Source organism: Solanum pennellii, chromosome 8 (assembly GCF_001406875.1).
Source record: "Solanum pennellii chromosome 8, SPENNV200".
Taxonomy (NCBI): domain Eukaryota; kingdom Viridiplantae; phylum Streptophyta; class Magnoliopsida; order Solanales; family Solanaceae; genus Solanum; species Solanum pennellii.
In genome coordinates, this window is record NC_028644.1 from 61749140 (window position 1) to 61760963 (window position 11824).

The 11824-nt window shown below is 31.7% G+C and overlaps 1 protein-coding gene across 5 annotated transcripts in view; it reads left to right on the forward strand.

Moving 5' to 3' along the window:
- LOC107027328 (peroxisomal fatty acid beta-oxidation multifunctional protein-like) overlaps nt 1-6832 on the forward strand; it is a 13241-nt gene extending 6409 nt beyond the window's left edge. For 2 of the 5 annotated variants that reach the window (XM_015228504.2, XM_015228505.2), the window contains 15 exons: nt 426-485; nt 1682-1738; nt 2127-2194; nt 2294-2375; nt 2460-2515; nt 2759-3064; nt 3574-3660; nt 3773-3947; nt 4474-4595; nt 4730-4893; nt 4970-5224; nt 5463-5584; nt 5679-5800; nt 5904-6052; nt 6502-6832. In XM_015228504.2, the coding sequence (XP_015083990.1) occupies nt 426-485; nt 1682-1738; nt 2127-2194; nt 2294-2375; nt 2460-2515; nt 2759-3064; nt 3574-3660; nt 3773-3947; nt 4474-4595; nt 4730-4893; nt 4970-5224; nt 5463-5584; nt 5679-5800; nt 5904-6052; nt 6502-6652 (1976 nt within the window). In that variant the 3' untranslated portion in view covers nt 6653-6832. The remainder of the gene's footprint in view (nt 1-425; nt 486-1681; nt 1739-2126; nt 2195-2293; nt 2376-2459; nt 2516-2758; nt 3065-3573; nt 3661-3772; nt 3948-4473; nt 4596-4729; nt 4894-4969; nt 5225-5462; nt 5585-5678; nt 5801-5903; nt 6053-6501) is intronic. The other 3 variants (XM_027918898.1, XM_027918899.1, XM_015228506.2) reach the window with 2 other exon arrangements.
- The last annotated feature ends 4992 nt before the right edge of the window (nt 6833-11824 follow it).

Consider the following 11824-nt stretch of genomic DNA (forward strand, 5'->3'; position numbering starts at 1 on the left):
TTGACTGATGAGAAGGCCGCTGTAGCAGGAGAGAGTTGAAAAAGATTACTAGACATACAAGTGTTCTAAGTGGATGGCAGTTGAAATTCTTCAAGCCTCCAAGTGGGAGATTGTTGGGCTTTGTGGAGGCTTGTGAGCCGGCCCGACCCATTACTGAAACCCTAGGTTAACTATTTGGTTTTCCTATAAATATGATCCTTGTATTTGTAATTCTAAAGTAGCACAAGGCAGCACAAGTGAAATAAAAATCCTCCTGTTACAGTCGTGGAGTAGGGAAACCGAACCACGTTAAATTCTTGTGTGTCCCGTTTGTGTTCCGTTTCTCTTTTCTCTAGATTATTTGTGTGTGTTGTGTGTTTAATTCCCAACAATGTTTAGTAATAGTTTTTATGATTGGACATCAATTTGTGTTTCAAACTTTGTAGGAGATGACAAATTTTGTGTTGGTCTTGACATCAACATCATTCAGAAAGTTCAAAAGACTGGTATAATCATAACTCAACACGTATTATTTTATTTTTATATAGGGAAAATGCATAAATTTTTTTTAAATTTGTGTCAAAAAATTAGTTATACGTTTAAACCATTGTGATGATCTATTACATACCTAATTTTATTTAAAGTGATATTAATACCTTTTTAGAATGTGTCATGGCAAAGAAAGTGTCTTCACTTTCTATAAGATGCTTGAGAAAAAAAAAATTATATGTTAAAATGGCGAATTTCAACGTGACACTGTTTTAGTGGTTATTATATTATTATGCATTATAATTTTTAACATATTAATTGTTTAAAATTTCTTTCTATTTTAATCTTTTTATTGGTAGACTCAATTTTTTTGAAGTTTTTATATTTTTCTTTATTTTGAGTTCTTAAGTTGCATTTGTTGTCATTGGTTGTTTGTTGGAAGCACATCCAATTCTCTGCCCATTAAAAGGAAGTATTAAAAATAGAAAGGGGTGGAGTAGCTGCTGACTTTCACGAAAAGTCAATAATTTTCAACTCAAAGTTCATGATTTTTCCATTTGAACTCGCTGGAGGATTCACCGGAGAAAATTATCGAAAAAGAATCTTGAGAAAGATAATGATTTTTATTGAAAATTTTATGACATTTATGCATAAAATTCATGATTATACTGTCTAAATTTTTTAAAAGTTCACCAAAAAAAATGATTTCTCAATCTTTGTCTTCTCTATTCTCTCCGATGAACTACAAACAACATGTCTCATATTATCAATAGCATATTTGATTAATCAATTACACACAAAAAAACACTAATAAAATATTTGATTTACATACATACTTATCAAGATTTTTAAAGTATTTTATAAATTTGTTTTTTTTTTGTTCCGTCAGCAAAAAGAAAATTTCAAGGAGAGGTATTTTTTTAAAATAATATTATTTATGTGGGAAAACGCACATACAACCCCTTTTTTTACACAAACTGAGATTGTCTTCGAAAGGATATTGCCGTATTACTATCACTTTAAATAATATTAGATATGTAATAATTTGAACATGTAACTGACTCTTCGTAGGAAAATTTATGCCTTTTTCCTTTTTATGTATAACTATTGAGTAAGGGTCAGTATGATAATAAAATTTGAACAAAACTCAAAAGACTTTGTTGTAATAATTTATGTTGTAAATTAACAAAATCCTTTTCTTGGTCTGTCACAGGGGACACTTCATTTCTACCGGATGCATCGGTTGAACTTGTGATCGACACAATTGAAAGTATTTATCATACCATAAAATAATATACATTGATTTAGAGAAAATGTACAAATACTCTTAGATTATGATCAAAATCTCAAAAACACACTTTAATATTTTAAGGTCCTATTACCTCTCGATTTATTTTCTTTTTTTAATTTTGTCCATTTTTTAACTTACGTGGCATCAAAATATTTCTCACGCGCCTCAATTACGTGGAGTCACGGAGTGTGCCACGTAAAACAAAAGGTGTATAAAATTACAAAATAATAAGTCCAGGGACAGTAAGACCTTAGTTTAGTTAAGGTGTGTTTTTTGAGATTTTGGTCATAGTTTAGGTGGCAGTTTCCCATTGATTTATTCTCGATAAGTAACTTTATTTGTCCTGATTTTGGTTATTGTAATGTAGATGGAAAGAAGCCTTCTGTTGCTGCTATTCAAGGATTCGCCCTTGGTGGTGGCTTGGAATTGGCTATGGTTTGTTATTTTTGCCTCAAGTTCAGTTTCATGGTTTTACACTTTTGTAGCTTTTAGTATTTAATCTGATACATGTTTATTATGGTTCTTTTTGTTAAGGGGTGTAGTGCTAGAATAGCAACGTCGAGGGCTGAACTTGGTCTACCTGAATTAAAGCTTGGACTTATTCCTGGTTGTGGAGGTAAACATGTCTGCTTTCATTATATTAGTGTAGTTTGTTGATATATTATTGTTGTTGTTGACAAAGTCACACATATGGTTGAAGGCACTCAGCGTCTTCCACGGCTTGTTGGGACATCAAAGGCCATTGAGATGTTGATGGTAAGACCTATCCAATCTCTAGTGATATTATGTGTTCTGTTTTGCTTGATGGCACCTCCTCTTATCGTATGCCACTTATCCTCGGCTTAAAAGGGCTCGAAAATGATTAAAAAGAACAAGACATTCGCTAAGTTTCCAATGAATTGATTCATTGATTTAGTTATGTTGAAATTAACAAAAGATGTACTCCATTTTCCTTTTCACCTATCTTTGAACTAAACACTAGTTATTATAATGTGACAGTCATCCAAGATCATTACCTCTGAAGAAGGGAAGGAGTTTGGTATTATCGATGATGTGGTATCTTCTCATGAAGACCTCTTAACAGTTTCTCGTCTCTGGGCATTAGATATTGCAGAAGGGCGGAAACCCCGTACTCATACACTTCAAAGGACAGATAAAATTAAACCTATACATGAGTCATCTGCTATCTTGGAAGTTCAAAGACAACAGGTTTTGAAGACTCCTCGAAGTATGCCCCATTATAAAGTGTGCCTTGATGTGATAGAAGAAGGTATCGTTTCAGGAGGATATGCTGGAGTTTTAAAGGTGAGGCTAGTTCTTTCTTAGCATGCAAAAACTTGTAGCAAGAAATATGCAAGTTCAGGTTTATGTGCTAAGTCATTTTTATCATCCTCTACTAAGTTCGGCACCTGAAAATAATTTATCTGCTCTCCGAAGTCCACAGGGAACCAATTACATCATTATAACAAGATCTTTTTATCATTGTTTACACAACTTTTGAATGGAAGTTTCAACTGATAAGTGCAAATTATACATTCACAAATTAATCTAAGTTCTAATCGAGCAAGGGAAGTAGAAATGGGACGGAAGGGGGGTATGTTGTCGACTTGTTGATATGAATTTGTTTCCTGAGCTGTCCTTGAAAGGATAGCTTTTTATAGTCTCACTCAGGTCTGCTGAATGAGTCCTTGTTTTCTCTATTTCTACTATTTTCTCTGTGGTTAGTTTGATTGTCTTTCGGATATTTGTTTTGAGATTTTCTGGTATGGTTTAGATTGTTTGTTCTCGAGTTAATGAGTTTCTGCTATTTGTAGGAAGACAAGGTTTTCAGAGAACTAGTACTCTCAAAATCCGCTAAAGCTCTGCTGCATGCTTATTTTGCTGAACGTGCAACATCAAAGGTAGAATCTCAATGTTATTAGTTTTTTGTAAGCCATTCCCTTTTAAGAACTGCTTTCAAATGTTATGTTGCCGGTCATCCTTTGAAGCAATTGGAACTTCTACTATGTACAGGTACCAGGCATTACCGACTGTAAGATTAAGCACCGAAAAATAGAGAAGGTTGCTGTTATTGGTGGTGGTTTAATGGGCTCCGGTATTGCCACAGCTCTTATACTCAGTTCTATACAAGTCATTCTCAAAGAAATTAACTTCGACTATCTGCTAAAGTCACTCAAATCAATAGAAGGTACCTTTCCCACTTTCGGAATGTCTTTTCCATATTACACAGATATAAGTTGTAGAAATTTACACTTTTTGGTGGCTAAGTGAAGCTTTTCTGTTAATAACTTGAAGTGCAAAAATGTAAGGATGTAGAAAACAATGAAAATGAATCAGCACTAAATATGTTCTAGGAGTTCATTCACAAGAGTAGAATGGCTTACGAAGCACAAATAACTAATACACTATGTCCATCAGGCTTTGGATGCTTCAATCAGGACTCGAAAGACCTCCATTACTTTGGTCGAGCTGAGAGTTCATTTTCGGTTGTTGTGTTTTGTTCATTTATCCTGAATCATCTTAGGGGCTTTTATTGCTCTCCTCTGTTTCTTCTTTGTATATGAGAATTACGAGCTGTGATATCTATGCATAGTCGGGAGACAGAACGTAACATGTTACAATCCCTAAGAGGAAGAACAGACTAATATAAAATATTGAATTTCTTCCATAATATAGCATTAAACTGTTGCTGATGCATATAATTTGTACCCCAGTGAATCTCCACAGCCTGGTGAAAAGAGGAGAGTTGTTAGAGAAGAAAATGAAGAAAGCCTTTTCCCTCCTCAAAGGTGTTGTGGATTATGAAGAATTCACAAATGTAGACATGGTCATCGAGGTTACCCATCGGATCCATACTGCTTTTTGTTTAACTTTGTATCAATGCATTTTTATGCTCAATGCTCTTGATTAGTCTAAAATCAGCTATAACTTTTACAATTGTGGAAACCTTCATCTCCTATTCTCTCTCAGGCGGTAAATGAGGAAGTATTGTTGAAACAATCAATTTTTGAAGAAATTGAGAAGATTTGTCCTCCTCATTGCATATTCGCGTCAAATACATCTACCATTGATCTTAATGTAATTGGAGCAAGGACAAAATCTCAGGATCGCATTGTGGGCACACATTTATTCAGGTATATAAGCTACATCAATTTAGCTTTCAGGTTTCGTTGGGTTGTACTGAATTTTCTGACTTGTCTACTTCTGCAGCCCTGCTCATGTGATGCCGCTCTTGGAAATTGTACAGACGGAAAACACCTCTAAACTAGTAATACTCGACGTTCTTAAATTTGCTAAGATCATCCAAAAAATTCCTATAGTGGTGAAAAACTGCACCGGTTTTGCTGTCAATCGGACATTTTTCCCATACATGCAAGGAGCTGAGATATTGGCAAACTTAGGCGTTGATGTTTTCAGAGTTGATCGAGTAATCACTGAATTTGGCATGCGAATTGGACCTTTCCAGTAATATCTTCTCTCCCAATTCTCTCTCTTTATGTGTTGCCTTAAAATTATAGACGTGTGATCTTCCGTAAATAGCTTAAATATTTAGATCTGTTAGCATTGATCTTGATATTATGTGATTCGAGTGAGTGCTTAAAGTCTGTATCAAACAGTTACCATAGAAATAGATGGTAAAATGAGACATTGTAATTTAGCTGCTATAGTGTCTTTCCGATAAATTCTTGTTTTAATTTTGCAGGCTTTTCGACTTGTCTGGATATAGTATATTTCTGGCATCAGTCAAGGAGTTCGCTGCAGCATTTCCAGATCGCACTTTCCAGTGTCCATTAGTTCAACTTATGATGGCAAATGGCCGTACAGGCATGGATGATATATTCTCGCATTCAAATTACTACTTATTTCATAATATTCTTAGCAAGGTCTTGCTTTAGGAAACTAAACTTTAGAAATGCAGGCAAGAAAAACGGACGAGGCTACTACTTATATAAGAAGGGAAAGATCCCTGAACCAGATCTCTCTGTGTTGAAAATAGTTGAAGAGTCTAGGAGACTTGCAAGCATTATGCCGGGGGGAGAGGTAACATCTTCTTTTCTTCTTGTGATTCTTTTTCGTCGTAATCCTTATCTATGTAATACTTCACTGAGTACTCTAACTTGTTTGCTGTATTGCAATTCGACAGCCAATATCTGTAATGGACCAAGAAATTGTGGAAATGTTGTTTTTCCCTGTGGTCAATGAGGCGTGCCGAGTAATTGAGGAAGGAGTTGTTCTAAGAGCATCAGACCTTGATGTTGCTTCTATCCATGGGATGAAGTTCCCTTCAGAGAGGTATATGACTATAAGAGCTCTTCATCAATTCTTGTCCTTAAGTGCTTCTTTATTCTATAGTTTAAGAGAAGTGACTAGATCATAGGAAGATAGTAGACTTGGATCAAATGTTTGCTTGTATATTGTTCAACCTTAGACTATATCGTCTAACAATTGCAATAACTTACAAAATAAAGGAATCTTTAGATCGTAATTTGAAAGGTTCATAAGTTGCATTTGAGAAAAAAAGAAGTCATTTTCACTTCTTCATCAATGGATAGGGTGATGTGACACACAATAGATAAGTAAGTAGGACTTAATTATGTCGGAGGAGTTTTGAGCACGACTTAACACTCATGCAGCATCGAGGACCTAGGACGACACCTTATATCTAATAACAAAGTTGTTTATTTCCCATTTACATTTCACATGTGATTCAACTTATTAGCTTCTAAACTTTGTGTGTGCAGGGGAGGTATTATGTATTGGGCAGATTCAATTGGAGCAGAGTACATATATGCAAGGCTGAAATATTGGTCAAAAGCATATGGTAATTTCTTCCAGCCATCACAATTCTTGCAAGAGAAGGCCACCAAAGGCATACCATTATTGGAACTATAGCTTTAAATATTCGAAGACGATTATATAATAACGTTATCAACGTAGTTGAGGCCGACTATATGAATTCGTACCATCAATGTAGTCCTATTTGGATATGTTTGATTATAATATGCAATAATCTAAGGTTGTCTAATTGATGTAAGGTTAATACCTTGATGCGATGAGTCTCGCATTTCTAAAGATACTCAATTTGACATTGTGGTAGATAATTTTTTGACGAAATTTGAATTAAATTTGATTTTTTTTAAAATAAAAAAGTTGACGGGCAAACTTGGATAAAAATTGATTATTTTTTTAAAAATTTGAAATATATTTTTTTAAAAGATTGACGGTGGTACTAAAATTTCCACATTAATTACTTTTGTTCGATTTTGGTAGCTACTAAAATTTCCACATTAATTCTTGCAAAGGCATATCGATCATTGGTGGTACTATAGCTTTAAATATTCGAAGACGATTATATAATATGTGTTTCAATGTTATCAACGTAGTTAGGGCTGACTATATGAATTCGTACCATCTATGAAGTCCTATTATTTGGATGTGTTTCGTTTATAATATTCAATAATCTAGGGTTGTCTAATTTATATAACTAAGGTTAATACCTTGCTGATGAATCGAATTAGAAGAAATTAATGCAATGAATCTCATATGTCTAAAGGTACTACATTTGATATTGGTGAATAGTAGATAAGGTTATGTACAAATTATTTCTTTACTTCTGAATAAAGTCGTAAAACTATCACATATCACAATCTTTTTTTTTTCAAGTAAAGAAATTTTTTTCTCATAAGTGACTTTATACTAGAAAAGTGAAAGATTGAGTAATTTTGTCAATACAAAATTAAATTTAATAATTTTGCTAAATAATTTCATTTACGTAAGTGACCTCTTGAGATGTGCGCTCCAACAAATAGTCATTTTAAGGATTTTATGGCAATACTTTTCTTTGGAATTTTTTTGGTTATGATTAGCTTATGATTTTTTACGTTTTTCCTTTTATTATTTCTCCAAATATTAAAAAGAAGAAGATAAAAGTTCACAAGATACTTTTTAAATTTTTTTTATATAAATCTTATAGTTTTAATATGAAATTATAATCTATTCCTAATAAGTTTTTAATTACATTAATTCCTTAAAAATTAAAAAAACCGGATACAATAATTGAAGGTTAGATACATTAATATGTAGTTTAGATATATTAAATATTGTCTCATATACATTAATATGTAGCCCAGATACATTAAAAGCTAGTTCGAATACCTAATATGTAGCTCAAATACATTAAATACTGGCTTAGATACATTAAAAACTAGCTCAAATACATTAAACTGACTCAAATACATTAATATGCAATTTGGATACATTAAAGAAATAAGAAATTTTGGAGATTTTTAAAAAAGTAATAGAGGATAATGGAATAAGTGAAATAAAAGGTGTATATTTCCGTAATTTGTCCATTTTTGAAAGCTTATTCAGATATAAAACTATTCTCAATTTAAGGAAAAGGGTCTGAAAATTACTCCAACTTTAACCGAAATTGTTGTTATGATATCAAACTTTATAGAGGACCTTTTACTTCCTGCACTATTTAATATTTTATTTTAAAGGTTTATATGTGTCCACGTGGACACATTATTGTGTATTAATGTAATATTTATAATGTTTAGGTGGGCACATATATGTCCTTAAAATACACTATTAAATAGTGCAGAGGGGTAAAAGGTCCTTTCCAAAATTCGATATCGTGAAAACAATTTTGGTCAAGATTAGGACATATTTCAGACCTTTTCCCCCTCAAATTCTATGACTTACTTTTCGTTTTAGTTAATTCTAAAAAGAATTATACATTTCTATATTTAATAATAATATTTTAATTTTTAAATATTTATTTTACCTTTAATAAAATAACTTACCATCATATATATGTATATATATAAAAATATAAAATCACAAAAAAAAATTTAAAAAAACTTTTTAAATTTTATAGGGAATGCACAAGTACCCCTCAACCTATGCCCGAAATCCCAGAAACACACTTATATTATACTAATGTCCTATTACCCCTGAACTTATTTTATAAGTAATTTTCTACCCCTTTTCGGCTTACGTGACACTAGCTTCAAAAAAAAGTCAACCAGTTTTGGGCCTACAAGATAGTGTCACGCAGGCCAAAAAGGGGTAGAAAATGATTAATAAAATAAGTTCAGAGGGTAATAGGACCTTAGAATAGTATAATTGTGTCTCCGAAATTTCGAGCATAAGTTGAGGAGGTACTTGTGTATTATCCCAATTTTATATCAAATAAAGTTAACGTGTATAAATTGAAACAAAGCGGTATAAATTAAAACATAATCAAATTAAATTTTTTAAGCAATTATTAGAAAGCAAATGTGAGGCCAAGAGCCAAGACTATGTCATGTGAAGTTATGCATGTAATAAAGTATGAATTATTAAAGTTCCAAAAAATAGAAATTTATATATAACTATCAGAAAGCTTAAAAGGACAAAACTTATCCAAAAAGAGAATTTCACTATTATACTTTTCCGGTTAATACATTGCTCCCTAACTAATTTTGTTGATAAATTTTATTTAGATATTTAAATTATGATTTATTTTAATTAACCATTTAAACACACAACAAAATATTTCAATAAGACATTTGATTCAAATTTTGGGAACATTTTTTTTACACAACAAAATATTTCAATAAGACATTTGATTCAAATTTTGGGAATTTTTTGGTATTTTCAAGTGTTCAATTACTTAAAATATGTCATATTTTTTAATAATATTCTAACGTCACTAAATTATTATAGATGGATTTTTACAAATACTCAATATAACAAACTTAATTATGGTCTATAGTTATAGCTTACAAATTACGGGGTAAGGCTACAATATATGTTGTCACATTGGTATAATTGCGGGTACGTTTGTATAATTGAGTTATTTTTATATAAACTTGAAATAATGAATTTATTCAAACACAAACATCTTAACTTTAAACAATTATACAAATTATATTATACAAGATTACTTTATACAAAAGTTGCAAATTATATTATACATATTCTGAATTATACAAACGTGTGACTTATACAAACTCAAAATCTAAGTCCAAGTAACTATCACTAACTAGTATTTTTTTGGCTAGAGAGATTGGGAGAGGGAGGAGAGAGGCGAGCCAGACTGGGAGAGAGAAGAGAGAGGTGAGAGATATTGAGAGAGAGAGAGGAGAGATGCAAGCGAGAGAGGGTCGAGAGGTGAATTATATATGTATATAATTGTATATAACTGTATATTATACATATACATTTGTATAAATGACAAGCGAGATTGGGAGAGGGATGAGAGAGGTGAGCGAAATTGAGAAAGGGAGGAGAGAAAGCGAGCGAGAGAGGGCAAATAGTGGGAGAGAGGTAAATTGTATATGTATATAGGTTAAAAATTGCATATTATACATATATATTTGTATATCCTGGCGAATTATACATATATAAATATGACTAATTATACAAACTCGAAGTCAGCCCATGTAATTTATGTATAATGTTAGTCGCGAATGGTAAAAATAGCAAACTATAGCTATGATGAGTAATTAAATAGTATAAGTTTGCTTAGCCGCGTAATTTTCCCTATTTTTTCAACCCTCGTAAGGAGCTCCCCACCCCCGCTCCCTCGGTGACTCGAACTCACAACCTTTGGATTGAAAGTGAGAGGTGCTTACCATCCAAGCAATTTCTTCTTGTCAACTAACTAACTAGTATATGTTTGAATAAACATACATTTTTTTGTTAGAGAATCTAGCTAAGCCTTTTGCATCCATTCTAAATATAATTTCAGAAAGAAAAAAAATACCTTTTATATATATTATCAATTCAATTTGATATACGCTGAATATGTTTCTAACATCAAAAATTGAAGAATCGAACTGAATCGAAATTTGATAAAATCAAGTTACTTGACAATGATGAGCTTCTACGAAATTTGTATAGGGTAGTCAAGTTTGGCTTCAGCTAGTGGGGAGTGTACAACTTCTTCGTAATATTAGGAATACAGTTAGAACTTTGTTTGTAAAATAGTGTCGTAAGAAATATATAATATAATATAATATTTGAGAGTTTGTAATAACGTGCCATTATAAATATTTATTTATATTTCCTTTAATTTTATTGTCGTTTTTTTAAAATTAGATGTTCTTAAACATTTATATCACAAAACTAATGCATAAGTACACTATTTTTTTTATTTTACCTTTGAGATTTATTCTCTCCGTCCATTAACAGTTATTCAATTTAAAAAATTAAGAGATAATTTACCTTTTGTATCTATTTTACCTTTACTATTAAATACTACTCCCTCTGTCCCCTTTTATTTGTCATGTTGCGTTTTTTGAAAATCAATTTGACTAATTCTCAAAGTTAAATTAGATTATATTAATTTGATATTTAAAACAAAAAATTTAGGTATTCAGAAACTATACAAAGAGTACTATAAATTGCAATTTTTTGTACATAAATATAATTAAAAAATACATCATAAAATGTTAGTCAAAGTTTTTATCGTTTGACTCTATAAAAGGAAACCATTACAAATAAAATCGGACGGAGGAAGTAGTATTTATCATCTACTACATTTCTCAAATATTATATTCAATAAAATCAAAGGATAACATAGTAATATTATCCCTGTTATTTATTATTTATTAAGGAATGTGTCAAGTCAATAATAGACAACTATTATTAGACAGGTAAAGTATTAGCTTTGAAATATGCATTTGACCAACATATAAATATTAAGTAAATAATTTATGTTCATTGGTCAAAGTAATTGTCACGACCCAAAACCGGGCCGCGACTGGCACCCACATTTACCCTCCTATGTGAGCGAACCAACCAATCTAAACCTTAACATTTCAATTTAATATCAACATAAAGCAATGCGGAAGACTTAAACTTATTAATAAAAGACAATTCAATAACTTCTAAAATTCAACATCTATTATTTCCCCAAAATCTGGAAGTCATCACCACAAGAACATCTATGATCAAATTACTAAACTAAGAGTATTCTAAGAAGCTAAAACAAATAAAAGCTAGTCTATGCCGAAACTTCAAGGCATCAAGACATGAGGAAGGAGATCCAGTCCAAGCTAGAAGCATTAGCTC